At 58.0% G+C, this 17,297-nt stretch overlaps 1 protein-coding gene across 5 annotated transcripts; it reads right to left on the bottom strand.

Annotated features, from left to right (window-relative positions):
- Positions 1-1,800: 1,800 nt before the first annotated feature.
- RASGRP2 (RAS guanyl releasing protein 2) lies at positions 1,801-16,876 on the bottom strand. Of its 5 annotated transcripts, none has more exons than XM_046016237.1 (17): positions 16,423-16,876; positions 14,455-14,595; positions 13,695-13,797; positions 13,095-13,157; positions 12,637-12,771; positions 11,671-11,821; positions 11,295-11,468; positions 10,999-11,115; positions 9,585-9,866; positions 8,607-8,684; positions 8,256-8,378; positions 7,833-7,948; positions 4,334-4,475; positions 4,057-4,093; positions 3,473-3,655; positions 2,182-2,246; positions 1,801-2,022 (listed from the first exon to the last, which is right to left on the bottom strand). In XM_046016237.1, exons 1-16 carry the CDS (start codon positions 16,637-16,639, stop codon positions 2,188-2,190), a joined length of 2,121 nt encoding a protein of 706 aa, XP_045872193.1. In that variant the 5' UTR covers positions 16,640-16,876; the 3' UTR covers positions 1,801-2,022; positions 2,182-2,187. The 5 variants fall into 5 exon arrangements, with proteins under 5 accessions (XP_045872193.1, XP_045872194.1, XP_045872195.1 ...); XM_046016238.1 differs by having other exon boundaries at positions 12,637-12,768; positions 16,423-16,860; XM_046016239.1 differs by having other exon boundaries at positions 15,294-16,559.
- Positions 16,877-17,297: the final 421 nt, after the last annotated feature.

Below are 17,297 nucleotides of genomic sequence, written 5' to 3'. Positions count from 1 at the left end.
CAGCCAGGCACCAGGACACAGAGAGACAGGCGGACAGGGGCAGTGACTCAGAGATTCTCACAGACCCTTTTAGATGGGTGTAAAAAGGGACAGGAGGATAGGGGCAGGGAGAGACGGAAGAGTGAGCATCTGTCTCCTGTCCCTACCCCCAGCTCCCTGGGCCACCTTTGCCCATCAAGGGCAGGAAAGGTCACCTGGTAGCTGCTGTGCCTCCGGCCCCTCCTCCCAGCTATAGGACCGTCTCCCCCCAAGGTCCTAGCTGGGACCCACCACCGGAAGGCACCCCTCCCCAAAGTCACCCACCCAGTGTGGCCCTTCTCCCAGGCACAGTCCAGTGGGGACCCAGTGGAGGGAAAATGCAGCAAACAGAGCGTGTGCATCTGTGCACACACACACACGCACGCACACGCAGTGTGGAAGCTTCTACGTGACATTCACACACGCAACCGTGAAACAGTCACACGTGACCTCAGACCTTGGGCACACATCCGCATACACACACACACACACACACACATGCTGGGAATAGGCCAGGCTGGGGCGGAGGGCTGCAGGGAAGGGAGCGGACCAGGCTGCAGGGGTGGAGACGGCACAGGGAGCGAGCCGCTCTTCACAACACAATCCCCGTCTGTTGTTATAGCAACTCAGCCCCCAAATCGTGAAACGGATATTACAGCCTTCAGAGGGGGAAGGGCCAGGAGGGGGCTGAGGCCGCTAGAGGGAGGGACCCGATGGGGGACACGGGGACACCAATGGGAGGCCTGATGGAGGGCGGTGCTGTGGCTGAGAAGTAACTGGGGGGGGGTGTGACCTCAATGAGGAGTTGGTCAGATAGCGGGGTCTCAAGGGGAGAGGTGGGCATGGGGTCAGGGAACCCGGAGGGAGGGGCTGAGGCCATTGCTTTGCAGGTGGAAATTGGGGCGCCCAAGCCTCCACCCCCAGGACAACCCACAGCTGCTGTAGGATACACTCCAGGTCCAGGGGTGAGGAGGTAGGTCCCCAACTCTCTGGGGGGCTGCTGGAGCCCGGGCCAGCTTCAGAACTTTTGGAAGATCCCCCCAGCCCACCCTCTTCACCCAGACCAGCCTTAGAAGCAGCCTTAGCCTTCCTCAGGTAGCGGTGACCCCCAAAACCTCCGTGCTGTAAACTCAGGAGGGAAGGGCTGGGCTGCGAGAGGCCACAGGAGGCTGGCAGCAGGATCAATATGCATTTCCTCTGGAAGTAACTGTCCTTCCGGCAGGCAGCAGCACAAGGCCAGGAGGCTATAAGCTCAGAGTGTACGCCCACCCTGAGACATGCAAGCCCAGGGAGAGCTACTGGGGCCTGGGCTGCCCAGGGTCCCACCCTCTCCCCTTCCCCATGGCCGGCACTCCCACCCTCTCTCCCCCAAGATTCTCGGCAGTGAGGTCCCCATCACCGGAAGGATTCAAGCTAGAGCTGAGAGGTCACCTGTTAAGCAAGGGAATTTTGGCTACGGGCTGAAGGCTGTGGTTATCCATGACCACTGGACCCAGTAATTGTAGAGCAAGGAAGCACAGGCTTCAAGTTTCAGACTCCCAAGTTTCTGGATTCCTGGAGATTCTAGACCCTCCCCCAAATGGTTATGTTCCAAGGTTTTGGGGCGCTACAGTTCTAGCCCCCAATTCTTGTCCCCCTCCGATTCCCAGCACATGAGATTCCAGATCTCCCAAGAGTCTCTGACTACAAAGTTCTAGACTCCAAGACTCTAGTCCCTATGATTACAGTCCCCCCCGCCCCACCACACCTCCCCAGCCATGTGAAGATTCTAGGCTCTGAGGGTCCAGGTTAATTACATGGGCCTTTTTATTCCATCTGGAAAGTACAAATATTCACAAGAGTCTGTACAACCTTAGGGACGCCAGCCCTGGCCCAACCCTCAGTTGCATGCCACCCTCACACCCCGCCCGCCCAGCCCCAGCCTGCTGCCCCAGCACCCCAGGCTTTCTGCTCTGGTCCAAGTCTTTTCTCCAAGGCAGATATGAGTGTTTGATCCAGTCACAGCTGGGAAAGAAAAAAAAAAGGCAAAAAAACAGAGGTTGTAAGGAAGACCTTCCCCCCAAAAGTAGGAGTCCGCCTGAACTGGGCCATTTGCACAGAGCATCTGTGTCCCTGATCCCTCCCACCACTCCCTCCATGCCCCCAGCCCTCAGTGGCACTCACCATCCATTACAAGTGGATATCAAATACGCCATCCTCCACTGTCTGCACGTCCTCTTCTCGGATCTCTGCAGGGAAATTGGGAGGGGGGGTGGGCAAGGAACAATTCCTCAGTCCCAGTGCCTTGGGCAGCCCTTCCCCCACTCACAGGAGACAGCCCACCCCATCCTGGAAGTAGACCCATCCACCAAAAATCAATTCCCTGAATGACCAATCGGCCCCATTTTTGAGGCTCTTTCTCTAAGTTTTCATTCTGCCGCAGCTTTTCCACAGCCACAGATTTGTCAGTGAAGTTTGCTTAAAATGTCAATTCTCTGTGTGTTTCACATTTTAGACCCCAGCACTTCCGGAAGGCTCGATGCAAATGGTTTCATCTTTTCAATTTTTGAGGACTCATGCCTGGTGCCTGCCTCTATTTTTTCAGAACTTATGCCAATCCAAACGGTTGTGGTCACTGCCTTAGACCCCCGTTTAACGGGGCTGTTCAGACTGTTTTCAGCAAAATAATCATTTGGGGGAATTGTCATTCAGCAAACTGGCCTAATGCCACCAGAGACCCCAAGAGAGATGCCAGAGATGTTCAGGGCAAGGGACTTTTCTCAGAATGGCCTCCTGAATAGCCAAAAAGGGAAAATACAGGCAAATGGCTCACGCAATTCCCTCTCTCATCTATTGTCAATCCCCCTACCAAAATTAGAGTGTGACTGGATTTTTTTTTTTAGGTAAGCTTTATGCCCAACATGGGGTTTGAACTCACTACCCTGAAATCAAGAGTCACATGCTCTACTGGCTGAGCCAGTCAGGTGCCCCCGCAACTGGAATCTTGAAGCCTCTTTCCCTTTTCCTCTTCTTTATGTATTAGCCTCTCTGAGCTCCCCAAGATCAAGGGTTCCTTTTTTTTTTTTTAATTTATTTGACACACACAGAGAGAGAGAGAGATCACAAGTAGGCAGAGAGGCAGACAGAGAGAGAGAGGGGAAGAAGGCTCCCCGCTGAGCAGAGAGCCCGATACAGGGCTCAATCCCAGAACCCTGAGATCATGACCTGAGCCGAAGGCAGAGGCTTTAACCCACTGAGCCACCCAGGTGCCCCAGATCAAGGGTTCCTGAGCCACCTTCTGGCCCCCTTACCTGTCCAACCCCCCCTTACCTGTCCAACCCTGCTGGATCGCCCCACCAAAATAAGAGAACTACAACTCCAGAATGGTTCCCATCCTGGATAAGTGAACACTTTGCCAGCACGGTGGCTGCCTCCCTCCCTTCAGAGACCAGCACAGAATGAGATCCCCTCTTACCTGGAGGCCGGGAGCCTCGACGGCCAGGGCGGGGCAGGGAGAAACTGAAGGCCCGATGATGATGATGGGTGTGGGTGGGGGAGGGGGAGGGTGCAGACCCCTCCAGACTCACACTCTGGGCCCGGCGTCGGCATTCAACTGACAGACGGTCTTTACACTGTCTGTGGCAGTTCACACCACAGGCTGGGGGAGGCAGATGGCAGGGAGAGGGGGTAGGCAGTTGGGGGGGCCCCCTGGCCAGGGCCATTGGTTGGAACACCCTCATCCCCATCCCCATCTCCAGGCCTGTACTTCTCCCCAGTTTCTTTTGCTCCCGAGCAGCTGTCTCACCAAAACAAGAATCCCCTTCCAAAGTGTTCTCTCCATCCTGCTTGCCAGTCCCTGCCCTCTCCAAAGTGCTCTGTTCCCTAGGCAGCTGTCTCACCAAAATAAAAGCCCACTGGATGGGTACCCCCTTCAATATAATCACTGCGCCTCTTGGGCTGCGAGGTTCTTCATTGCTCCGCAATTGTCCCACCCAAATAAGAATCAACATCCAGGGAGTAACTCTTCCCCCCAAAATTTAGCCCACCTGCCCCGCTCACCTCGGCATTTGAGGCCCTGTTTGTAGATGCCCAGGATCTGAAATAGAGAAGGGGGCCGTGCTGGCGAAGAGGTCTTTAGAGCTAAAGGCTCTACGTCTTCCTTCTCAAGGGCAGGGTCTGAGGCTGGCCCTCTCTGGGGCCCCCTCGGGGCTGGGTAGGCGCAGAACAGCAAGAGGAGAGGCAGGCGGGATTAATACGGTAGAGAAGGCTCCAGCAGGGGCGGGGCCAGGTGGGGGGAGGTGTCGGGACTGGGGGCGTGGCTTGGGCGGGGGCTCACCAGGGCCTTGCAGTGGCGGCAGGCAACCGGGCGCAAGGAGTTGCTCTCCTGGAAGTTGTGCACGAAGCCCATGCGGCCGCCCAGCACGGAGCTGGAGCGCAGGAAGTAGGAGACCATCTCCTCCCTGCTGATGCAGCCATCCCTGTCGGGGGAGGGGGAGCGCCTCATGGTGGGTGGGCCCTCCCCTACCACGACCCCCCAAGCAGCCTAACCCATCCCACTGGGAAGTTCCCTACCAGGAAAAAGATCCTCACGCAACTCCTGATTTGGGACTCCTGGTGCAGCAGAGAGAACGCTAGCCTTGGAGCGAGGCAGGTGCGCAGGCCACTACCAACTACTTGTGTGATCTTGGGCAAATCACCACCCCCAGGCCGCCTTCCCAGAAAAATGGGGATCGAATTCCTGCCACGGCCACTTCACATAGTAGGGGCGGACGCGAACCGAAAGAGCTGTGCACCCGCCCACAAGATCATCAGCCTGGGAACACCAGTGAGGAGCCCTGAGAATCAGATTTCTGAGGAGCTCCGGGACCCGGCAAGAAGGGGGAAAGCCACTTGCATGTCACTCTCATGTGACTGACAGCCGGAAGGACTCCTGTTGTCAGGGTTCCCCACGTAATCCAGGGCTGCCCACAGAACCCTTTTCTTACCCGTCAATGTATTGTACCGCAAGAGTGAACGTGTGATCTGGAGACAGACCTCAATTCAAATTCTGGTCTGCTACTCCTGGCTGTGTGAACTTTGGGCTAGTTAATCTCCCTGGGCCTCAGTTTCTGCTTCTGCAAATGGGGACTGTGATAATCCCTGCCCCTCCGAGGGTTTTGGTGAGGATTTGGTGAGTCAGGTACACAGTGAGCATTTACAACTGTGTCTTTGTGGTTACTGGGTCCTGGGCCACCAGGAGCTACTTCCAGCAGGGTTGGTCCTTGTTGGAAACTCCTGCCCATTATATCTCTGGCTCTGTGACATGATCCAGGTGACCGACCCTTCCGTTCCATGGGGCATGGGGTCCACTGTCCATCTAGAAAAGAATATCATCCTAGGGGCGCCTGGGTGGCTCCGTGGGTTAAGGCCTCTGCCGTTGGCTCAGGTCGTGATCCTGGGTTCCTGGGATCGAGCCCCACATCAGGCTCTCTGCTCAGTGGGGAGCCTGCTTCCTCCTCTCCCTCTGCCTGCCTCTCTGACTACTTGGGATCTGTCTGTCAAATAAATAAATAAAATCTTAAAAAAAAAAAAAGAATATCATCCTAGATCCCTATCTCAAACCATGCATGAGCACTAAAATCCTCACTGAACTGAGAACATTAATGTAAAAAAAAAAAAATTATCAAAGTCTCGGAAAAGGTGTAAGAGAATTACTTTGTAATTTCCAGGAGAGTAGGGCCCTTCTACACATAACACAAATCCGAGAAGCCATAAAGGAAAAGACTGACATATTGAGCACACGACATTTTTAAAAAACTTTATATGGCAAAAGACAACATAAACGACAGACTGGGAGAAACATTTGCGAACACATTCAACAGTAAAGGGTTAATATCCATTAACAGAGATTCTGAAAATTGATGACAAAAAGACCGATGAATCCAGTGGAATAATGGAGAAAGACTATGAACAGGCAATCCACAGAAGGAATACAAGAGGCCAATAAACATATGAAAAGATATCCTACCCCCACTAGTATTGAAGAGATCCAGATTTAACCAAGACACCATTTGCCAATTAGACTGACAAAATTGTAAAGCTTATTATAGCGTCCACTGTTGGCAAGGAAGTTGGGAAATGGGCACTTGCTCACTGCTGATCGGGGTGCAAGCTGGCACAACCTTGCCTGAGGTCACTTTGGCAGTCTCTCTCCTAATTTAGAATGTGCATATCTTTTGATCCAATTATCCCACTTCTAGGAATTTCTCCTACTGAAATAGTGGCCTGAGTGCACGGGTACAAAGATGCTCACAGCAGCACGGCGTATATTAATAGCGAAACACTGGGAACAGTCTCCATGTCTGTCAGCAGGAGAAGGGGGAGGCCAGTGATGGCCCGGCTACACTGTGGAGCTCTGCTGCAGCTTTTCTAAACAACGAGGTCGGGTTCTGCATGAAGCAGCGTGGAAAGTTGTCCATGATAAAGGGTTAAGTGGAAAACAAAAACAAAGGCAAAAAGCCAAGATGTGCAATTCCATCAAGACAGGGATTAAAAAGAAAAAAGAAAAAAAAAAAGAAACCAACAAGAACAACCACACAAAAACCTGGCAACCCTACTACTACGAATACATAGATTCTGGCATTAAAATACATCCACATTTGCTTCAAGTGCAAAGGTGAATTTGCCAGAAACAAATGGATGTCCCCCAAGTTGCAGAAACAAAGAGTGAGCTTCAAGCTGATGCAGGGAGTGGGGACCAGATGCTGAGGCTGCCCCAAGAGGGGGTTGCTGGTCTCCCCAGTGAGCCGGGTGCTGGTTTTGATACCCAGATGGGCTGGGCACAAGGCTTCGCACGTGGAGAAGGTGGGGGGGTTAAGGCTTGAGACCCCTGCGTGAAGCTATTTCCAAGGTCTCCAAGGGCTGCACCCTCACTGAACGTGTGACCTGGAAAAAAAAAAATCCACCCACCCACCCAGGGACCTAACCTAGAACATGGTCTCAGTTCTGGGAGCAGAAACAAGGCAATGACAACCAGCACCATGGGCAGAGGCAGATTTAGACAGTGATCCTGTTCATCTAAGGAACAGACCCAGACCGACAAAATCTGGATCAACTCATACAGAACATGGGGGAAAAAAGACTGGAAGGATACACTGTAGCCAAAGCAGGAACATTGCTAACGTGTTGCTAGGGATAATAGAACCTCTTCTGATGGGAAAGATGGGGAAAAGAAGGAGGGAAGTTCTGCTTCTTAATTCATTAGGCTTTGTTCACTATAAATCTATTTCACTACCTGGATTTCTTTTTTACCATGGAGTTTTACAGTATGGAAAGTTTTTTGAAAAAACAGAGTTTTAAAACATGAATAACATTAAAATATAACTCGACCCGAGCTGGACTGTAAATTTTGACTAGCGTTTTGTCTGCTCAGCAAAATGGGGATCTGAACGTGTTGCGGGGGGCATGTTTAACCTACTTCAGAAAACCAGCTGTTTGTCCAAACTGTCAGGATGTGAATTGTTGATAAGCAAGTGGGTGCTGCTAATTACAGGCCTTTCTTTTCTATTCATTAAAACAGGCTACCCAGGAGTTGAACTTGCCCACACTTTTTGCCAGCTGCGAGCTCCGCTGTCCCCAGGCCCCCGTCTTTGTAAGAGTCAGGTGGAGCCCCCCATCTGCCTGAACAAGTGAGGTGACCCTGTGCTGCCCCAGCTGACAGCCCCTCCCCACACTGGTAGCTTCCTCTGCAGAGATCATCTGGTTCAATGGGCTTCTCTTGCACAGCCGGAAGCAAGCTGAAACCGGAGGGGAAGTGAGCCTGCCTTCCCTCTCCCCCAGCCCCCAGCCCTCCTCACTGGTTCTGGTCGAGGTCCCCAAAGGCGCTGAGGTAAGGGAAGTTCCCACGGATGATCTGGAACTCTTCCTGTGAGATGTGGCCGTCCCCATCGACATCAAAGTTCCGGAACACAGACTGGAACACACAGAGGGACATACAGGGGCAGAAGCATAAAACAAAATGCCCATCTTCCCAGCCCGTGTTAGGAATGGTGGCTCAGATGCGGGGGGGGGGGGGGGCTCTCCATCTCTCCTTTTATCTCCCTCTTCCAGACCCCCACCCCAACCCTGGTTATGCCCCTTGCCTTCTGGAGACAAAGCGCTGGCCCTTGAACATGGCAATAGTATGACTCCAAGGGTAGTGGCCTGGCAAAGTTGATTGACCACTAGGGACCTGTCCCCCAGCCCCTCAGGTGCCAGGGCGGGCTGCCACAGAGTCTCACCTCCACCATCTTCTCGATGTGTTCCACCAGAAGTGCCTGATCCAACTTGGGTTTGGCAGCTGAGGTCCACTCATCCAGCACTGGGGGCCGGGGGGGCGGGGTGCAGCTTGTGGGGCTGGTTGGCTATGGGAATGGTCAGGACTGAGTGAGGGCCAGAGGGAAGGAGTCCGGGGCCCAGGGGAGCAGAGGAAGGGGGAGCCCTGGGGAGAAGGGAGCCCGCCCAGCAAGCTGGAGAAGTGAGGTAGTTTCTAAGAGGTCTGCTTGCCCTCATGTGCTGGGATTCTCAGGAAGGGCAGAGGTAGGGGAGGAAGAAGTTGGGCAGAGTGGGGAAGCAGTGATTCCCCATCTCACCGAGGACTTGGAGCGTGGCTCCCGCTGCAGGGACAGCTGATAGAGTTCATCCTCTGTCTGATACTGATCCAAAGATACCTGGGACACACACAGGTCTCATCATACCCATTGCCCCCTGATGCCCTCAGGAGTCCACTGTCCAGAGCCCAGGGTCATAGGTCCACCTAGAGGCCATAGCTCAGCCTGGAACCCCATCTAGAAGCTAGACTCGGGCCAAAGGTCAGCTTAGAATACACCCCAGCAGCGTGCCTGGGTGGCTCAGGCTTGATTTTGCCTCTGGTCATGATCTCGCTGTCATGAGATCGAGCCAGCAACCACACACCAGCCTAGCACATGGACCACAGCTTGGCCCAAACCTAGAGCAGAAGGCACTGCCAAGAATCCGGCCAAGAATCTAGGTCAGAACACAGCCAAGAGCTCCGAGATTAAGCCCCAACCTAGAACCCAGCGTCCACCATCCAGCTCAGATTTCAATCCTGATCCCAGTCCAGAGCCTAGAAACAGCTAAGAATTCACTCTAAACCCAAAACCCAAGGCCCAGCTCCGTGTCTAGAATCTAATCCAGATCTGGACTAGAACTTCACTCTCATCCTAGACCCCGGAACCAAGTCCAAGTCTGGGCTTGAGCTCAAGGCTATGTTTAGAAACCACTCCCACACCCAGAACCCAGTGCTGGGCCCCAGGCCTTGAATACAACCCAGTCCCAGGAACTCAACCCAGGACCCAGGCCCAGCTTCAAGGCCCAACACAAAAAGCCCGCATGGCAGCCTCGAGTCAGACCTCCATCCACAGCCCCATTCAGAGCCCAGAACTCATCTCAGAGTCCACTCCAGACCCTGCAGCCCAGGCTGGATCTCCATCCCTCGATCAGGACCTCAAACTCAAGGCCACATTTGCAGCCTTGCACAAACCCAAGACCAGGTGTGGTTATCACCCCTGGTGCCCAACCACCCAGCATCCCTGCTCCCCACCGCTCACCGTGAGTAGGCTCAGCAGATCGGGGTTGGCCTGCACCGGTGGCCGAAGGCTGGTCACCATGGCCAGCTCCTCCAGGATGCTGAAGAGCTGCTTCATCTTGGCCCCATTAAGTCGGGTCCGGGCAGGGTCCAACCAGTCAGGCAGTGCCAGCTGGAGGGCCACCAAGTCCTTGAGGTGTACGCCCAGGATGGGAAAGCGGAAGCCCACACAGGCGGCCAGCCGGCGCCGATAGTTGCCATAGTTGCCGGTGGCCGTCACTAGTTCTGTTAGACCTTCCCAGAGCTGGGGGGTTGGGGGGAGGCAGAAGGCAGAGGGTCATGGTCACACACACACACACACACACACACACACACACACACACGTCCCTGGCTCAAATACCCTCCCACCCACCCCACCCCCCAAGCCCAGGAAATGTGGGAGAGGATGAGGAGTCAGAGTCAGGGATGGGCAAAAGATGAAAAATCCTCCCTCACTGTCCCCCAAAACCATCTCCCTTAGCCCCGGGAGGGGGTCAGAGTTCATAGGTCATGAGCTCAAGGGAACACCCACAGCCAAACACCGCACCTCTGCACCAGGTCTGAGCATGGACTACCACCAACACTTCATAAGAGAAAAAACTGAGGCTCAGGGAGGCAAAGAGCACGGGAGAAAGATCCAGAAGAATGTTCCTGGCTGTGCCGTTGGTGACAGCCCACACTGGAAAAGACCCCCCGATGTTCGGCAGGAGAAGAGATCTACACACTGTGGTTAGAGCTTACAATAAAATATCATACGGCAACAGAACCGCATGAACAACAGCTCCAGGCAACAGAATGTGAGAACGAAAGAAGCAAGACATAAAATAACATACAACAGGATTCCATTCATAGAAAATCCAAAAACAGGCGACAAAAAACCCACATTGTTTGGAGATTCATACGTAAGTGGTAGAGCTATAAAGAAAACCAAGGCCATCATCATTACGAAAGTCATGATATGGGTTACCTCTGATGGGGAGGGAGTTATGCTCTAGGGTGCTGGGAGCTTCGGGGGCTGGCAATGTTCTATTTCTTGACCTGTGTGGTAGTTACACAGGCATTTTCTTTATAATTTTTCTTTAACCTCTACATTTGTTTTCTATATGTCTCTATATGTACGTCACCCAATATGTGAGAAGATAAATATAAGGAGAGGAGAAAAGTGCCAACTCTGGGGTCAGGCAGACCTGTGAGCCCCCCCTCTGCCGCTCTCACTGTGTAACTTAGGAAGAGCACTGAACCCCTCCGAGCCTCAGTTTCTGTATCTGTCAAATGGGGACAGGAGTGCCCAGCTCCCAGCTCTACTCAGGGAGGCCAGACGTGGGAAGGCTGACCCCAGGCTTGACGAGGCTCTTCCCCTGACGCCCACCCCCCTCCAACCCCGGGGTCCCAGGCACCTTGATGGTCTCAGGGCTAACATGACTGTGGGTCTCCTTGAGGCGGGAGATGGAGCTGTGACTCAGGCCTCCGACCACCGCCATCAGCGTGTTGAAATTCTGTAACTGCAGCAGTTTCTGGGGGGTGGGGGGCAAACGAGGAGGAGCGAGGCAGTGAGTCACTGGACAAGGCCCTAGATTTGACCAGGCTTCTCTGGAGAGGAGGAAGTGAGTGAGCAGAAAGGAGGGAGTCGCCCTCCTTGGGAGGGCGGGGCTTTGGAGAGGGGCGGGGCTTGGGAGAGGGGCGGGGCAGGCACCTCTGCCACGTGGACGAAGTGTGTGATGACCAGGGCCCGCTGAGGGGCGGTGGGCTTGCTGAGGATCATGAGCTGCACCCACTGGGAGACACTGTTGAAGAGGGAGATGAACCGCTCCAGGACCGGGTTGTCCACCGTGCAGCCATGAGTCACAAAGCTGTGATAGTCCTGGAACTGGGGCAGGAGTGGCCTCAGCACCTTCGGGTCCCTCCCCTCATAGACGGCCCCTCCTCACCCTCCGACTGCCCTTGGGGCTGCCCTTGGTTGGTAACCCTGAAACCCCCAGCCGGCCCTGTGACCCTGCCTAATCCCAGGGACCCTGTCCCTCCTGGGACCCTCTTCCCAGCCCCCCCGCCCTAAGGCCCGCGGGCCGCACCAGGATCTTGCAGAAGGAGCGATACTCCAAGTAGGTGAGATGCTCGGCCAGCTCCATGGGCTCCAGGTGGTCAAACAATAGGGACATCTTTCGCTTTTTCTGTCCTACAGGGTTCCGCTGGGTCACCTGCCTCTTCCACTTGTAGGTGGGGCTGGGAGATGAAGTAGGAGCCGTGAGTCCTTTGCTGCTGGAGACGCCCTATCCGCTGCGGCCCCGCACTCATGCAGACGCACCACTCAGGCTCAAGGGGGTGGGGGGGGACACCTACACCATCTGAAGCACTTCGCCAGACGGACACTGAGTTCCCCATCCCCACAACTCCTACAATCTCCCCCTCGTCATGCACTCAGGCACTGTGCGAGGTGCTGGAGGGATACAGAGATGAGCAACAAACAGTTCCTGCCCTTGAAGAGCTCACAGTCTACTGAGGGAGACAGACACAGAAACAATCACAGAACAGCATGGCACGTATGCAGGTCTTTGCATGGGGCAGCGGGCGGGGGGGGGGGGCGGGGAGAGGAGGGCATCTCCGCCCAGTGCCTGGTGGCCAGGAACACAGGAGGGAATGACAAATTCTTCCCTGGAAGCCTTCTGAGCCCTCGGAGCCCGCAGACACTCCATGCCTGAGCAGAGTCTCCACAACACAGAGAGGCAGGCAAGGGGACCCAGATGAGCAGAGCACCATGGTGGGAAGGGAGGGAAGGCTGGAGAATGGCGTGCAGCTGCGGTATGAAGGGCGTGGGATGGGAGCGGGCTGTGGAAGATGATGCACGAATGCCAAGCTGGCCGGAGACTGCCAAAGGCCTTAATCCCCGGCCGAGACATTGTGAAGGTGACAGGGAGCCACAGGTTTTCAAGCAAGAGAGTGACATGACCCTCACTCATTCAATTCAACAAACATTTATTAAGGACAGATGGTGTGGGATGCTGAGTGCCCTCCCCAGCCCTCTAGCTCGCCCCACGCACACGCTCTCGATGTCAATGAGGCTGCTGTGCCGCCGGTTCCCTTCTTGGTCAAGCAGAGCCTTCAGCTCCTTGATCTGCTCAGCGAGCTCAGGGTTCAAATCAAACTCTGCTGGGAATGCTGAGATCCAGTACCTGCTAGAAGCTTCGAGTCACCTGAAGCAGGCCTCCCCCTCCGTCCCCAGAGACTGGAGCTCCCCAGTGAGGGGGAAAGAGCCCCAAGACTGTGGTCCCCCCACCTCCGGGTTCATTCCCTCCCCACCCCTTCTGGGCAGATCCCCAAACCAGACCCAGACGAGCAAGGGGCGAGCCGGCAGCAGCAAGCCCACCATGGACAGAGCCGGAGCTCGAACCCACACGACTGCCTTCCCAGAACGGGCCCTTTCCACGCGGTCAGGCCAATCTGAAGCCTGAGAGAAGGGAGCAAAAGGAGGGGACAGAGCCCCAAAAGGACGACTCACCTGACCAGGTGGCACGTTTTCACCTGCAGCGAATTGGAGTTGTCCTTCCGGGACTGTTGGTAGGTGAAGAGGGGTTAAGGAAATCGAGAATGGAGACTAATTCTAGAAAGGGAGGCTGCGGAAGGGTTCCGAGTCCCGGAGGGAGGCTGAAGGCCGGGCCTCGTCCTAGGAGAAATGCTGGGGGCGGGATCTGGGGCGGGGCCGGTCGGAAAGGGGCTGAAGGCTGGGATGAGGGGTGAGGTTTGGGTGGGTGCACAGCTGGGGAGGGGGCTAGGTTCTGGGGGCGGCTGAAAGCATGGCCTGGGCTCCAGAAGAGAGGCCAGAGGAGGGACCTGGGCTGGGAGCAGGGGCAGGTCTTGGACTGTGGAGCAGGAGAGCAAAGCCCAGGTTGGGGAGGGGGCGGGGTCTGAGTCTAGTAGAGGAAAGGGGCGGAGCCTAGGCCGTGGAGCGAGGCGGGGCCAAGCCTGAATTCTAGGACACAGGAGGGGCTCACGCTGTAGGAGTAAAGCCCAGTCTCGGCCTGGGCTGGGCCGGGCCGGGCAGCCAGGCTCCCTCATTGACCGGGACCGCGGGGCCCATGGCGCGGCCTGCGAAGGATATATGTGAAGCAGTTTTGCCGCCAGCTGAGAGGACGGGATGTACCAAGGATGCATCATGAGGAACATACGCACCAGTTGAGGGTCCCGCACCTTCCCGGAGTCATCTAACCCGGAGGGGTCAGAGAGGAGAGGGTTGACCCTCCGTCCCGCGGCTGTGGTCCCTCAAGCCTACCTCACGGCCCGCCGGGTATCTCCCCCTCCCCGCCCATCACCTGCTTTCCCAGGACTCTGAAACCAGTAGGCAGATATGGGAGAAAAGGTGGAGTGGGAGAGGGATAAGGCAGGATCCGAAGAACTGGAGGAGGGGACTGTCCGATCCGGCCCACCATCCCGAGGGGAACCAGCTGGGGCGGAAGAAGCCTGGGTTCCCCAGGGTCAGGAATGGAGAGGTCATTTCCTGTGTGCTTGGGGGAAGGGGCACCCCTTCACCAGATAAGCCGCCCCCCATCAGCCGGAAACAGCTCCCAGGCCGGAGATAGAGAGTTCCTCCGGAATCTCCGGGGAGACCGATAATCGCCTCATGTGCCAGAGTCTGGGGACCCCATTCCACGCCCTTCAACGCCGGCATGCTAGGGAGGGGGAACAACATTTCTGAAGCCTGTGGATCCCTCTACCCTGTGATGGAGAGCAGGCTTTCGTTAAAAAGGTTGCAGCCTGCGGAACCGGGTGGGTCTTGGCCGGCGGTCTGTCCTGGGAGGCGGGGACCCCGCTTCAGGCTCGGGGCTGGGCTCGGGCTGGGTGTGCCCTCGCGTGCCACTCACCGAAGGCTTCGATGCAGCCGCGGAGCAGCTCCTCCACTGTGCAGCCCTTGTCCAGGTCTAGGGTGCCCGCCATGACTGCCGGAGCGGGTAGGCTGGGCCCAGCTGCACTCCGGAGCCTCCCACGAGGCTCGGACCGGACCCCTGTCCCAGGAGAGGCAGAGAGGGAGTCTGCGGAGGGGCTGGCGGGGGGCGGGGGTTCGAGTCGCGGGGCGGGCAGGGGCGGGGCGGGGTGGGCACGCCCCCTGCTGGGCAGGGGCGGAGTAGTCCGCTGCGGCCACTCCGGGGGTTAAAAGGTCTGGCCCGGGATGGTGCAACCCACCAGTTGGGAAACCGAGCTGCCGAGAGGCTTCCGGCTCACCCTCGGAGTCACGGGAAGGCCGAGGGGCTCCCCGGGAAGGGGGACGAGCCAGGACTCCGGGGACTGGTTTGTGCCCCAGCCCCTCCTAGGCCTTCTTCCCCTCGCGTCCTCTCCCCCAGAGGCACCTGCAGCACCCCGCGGCTCGGCTCCGCGCCCCTCCCGCTTCCCTCCCGCCACAGCCTCCCTTCCCCCGCAGGGTTATTTTAGGAACCCAGAGCCTGAGGGGACCTCGGAGGAATTTCTCCCCGGGATGGGAGGGAGGGAGGAACCCAGGCGTCCTGCCCGCATCGCCCCCTCCCGGGCTCCCGGGGAGGGGAGGCGGGGCTGTGGCAGCCCCCAGGGGCCTGCCCTTGGGGAGGCGAGCTGGAGTGGAGAAGAACATTCCTGGGGCGGGGTGGGGGGTGGGGGTGGGGGTAGCCCGCTGCGGCCGGGAGGCGTCAGCGGGAAGCCTGAGCCTGGGAACCGCGCGCTCCCAAGCCACCTCCTCAGTGAAGGCCCCAGGGGTCCAGGCTCAGCCCTTCAGCAGACCATCTTCCTCCCCAGCCGGAGTTCCGGGCCCCCATCCTGCACAGTCCAACTGTGAGCGCACACAGAGGCCGGCCACATTCGAGCACACAGAGCAGGGTGCCCAGAAGGGGGCGCTAGCGCCGTGAGGGGTGGAGAATGCCTGGCGGTATCCATCAGCAGGGTCAGACGCACCCAGGCAGGGACACCCGAGGCCAGGGGCCCACGTTGGGGTGTAAGACCCCCTCCCCCCACACACACACACACCCGAGCCTCCGGCACTTATCTCCCATCCTCTGTCTCATACACACAATGGCACGCACACCCAGCACACACCTGCAGGAAGGAACCCTTCCGCACACATACCCAGCCTTCCAGCCCAGAATGCGGCCAGCCCTTTGATAGGGCCCGTTCCCGGACTTGCAGCTCACTCGAGCCGGGCCAGCCTGGAGTTCCGCGGCCACAGAGGCGCTGGAACCGCACACGTGTGCACACACAAGACAGGACACCTACACGCATGCACACTCCCACATACGCACACACCCCCGTGGGTGAGCACACACGCCCATTCCTCCGCCGCCCCCCCTTTCATCCGCAGTCCAGGAAAAGCTCTGCGGCCACAACGCCCTGACACCCCTCATCCCGGGGCGCAGGCAGGGCCTGGCCCCACAAAAAGGTACCCCGCCCCTACACAAACTCCCCTGGGCTGGAGGGGGGCTCCTCTCCTGAGTTCTCTGGCGGACTTTTCCTAGGAGCCACCCGTTGCCAACCCCGTCTAGCCCTGCCGCTGTCTCGCTGTGTGACCTTGAGAGTCACTTGGCCTCTCCAAGCCTCAATTTTCTCATCTGTCAAATGGGGGGTTCCGCGGGAGAAGGGCCAGCTAAGACGTTGGCTGGGAAGAGCAGGTTGCGCCGCGGATGCCGCCCTCTCCCGCGGGTTGTCCAGGGCGCTTCGGCTCTCTCCCTTCCACCCCGGACCCGGCCGCAGACTCCGCACCCACCAATCCATACCCGCTGCCCCCAGCCCGCCTGCGTCGCCGGGGGGGGGGCACCCCTAGGGGCCGGGCCCTCTTCTGCCCAGCGCCCCGCCCGCTCTCGCTCACTCACTCTTGGGACCCGCGGCACGGAGCCCGCTCTCGGCCGGGCCGGCACCACCTCCGTGCGCTCCCGCCCGCCGGCCTCGCTGCGGCTGCGGCTCCCGCCCGCCCTCCGCGCCGCGGCCCCGCTTCCCGCCGCCCCGCCCCCGCGCCGCGGCCGCCCCCTCCCCTCCCCGCCCCTCCCGCCCCAGCGCGGGGCTCCACACAGCCCGCTGCGCCACCCCCATTGGGGGCTCCCTCTCGCCCCGCACGCGGCGGTCCCTGCGGCGGCTTAACCCCTCCCCTGCCGCGCCGCCCGGGAGGCCGGGCCCGCCGGCTGGGGCTGAGCCACCCCCCGCGCCGAGGGTGGGCGAGCGGAGGTCAGGCCTCGCGGTTCTTGGAGGGGGGAGCCAAACCGAGAGCCCTCTCCCTCCACCCAGATGCCCCTATGCCCCCCGCCCTGCCTGGTGTTGGGCAGAGGAAGCCGGGAGGGGCAGGAAGCGGACTGCGGTGGGGAAGGGGCGCCTCGCCCCGCCCCCGGCCCGGGTTCCTGTTTTTGAGACAAACCGTTCCCACGGGGCTAGCCGGACCCGGGGCTGGGCGTCTTCCTGCGGGCAGAGGGGGGCAGAAACCTGGTAGAGATCGGGGGCGTGGGGACAGCGGGTCCTTGTGATAGCCTGGAGGAGGGGCTAGGAACATTTTGGGGACAGGGGCCTGTGGGAGGGAGGAATGAAAATGCGGCTACCTGAAAACGTGGCCTCGATGTCTGGGGGAATGGGGGCGGGGGGTTCAAATTCACACAGTGGGGACGGGCGCTGGAAGCCTGGCTCCCCACGGGGCCAGATGGGAAGGGGCAGCTGCAAGCCGCGGGTGGGTTCTGCCCAGCTTGGAGACTGGAGACCTATG

The sequence above is a fragment of the Meles meles genome, chromosome 8 (genome assembly GCF_922984935.1).
Source record: "Meles meles chromosome 8, mMelMel3.1 paternal haplotype, whole genome shotgun sequence".
NCBI classification, from domain to species: domain Eukaryota; kingdom Metazoa; phylum Chordata; class Mammalia; order Carnivora; family Mustelidae; genus Meles; species Meles meles.
Note: the sequence above shows the minus strand (reverse complement) of the source record. Positions and strands in the feature narration are given on the sequence as shown.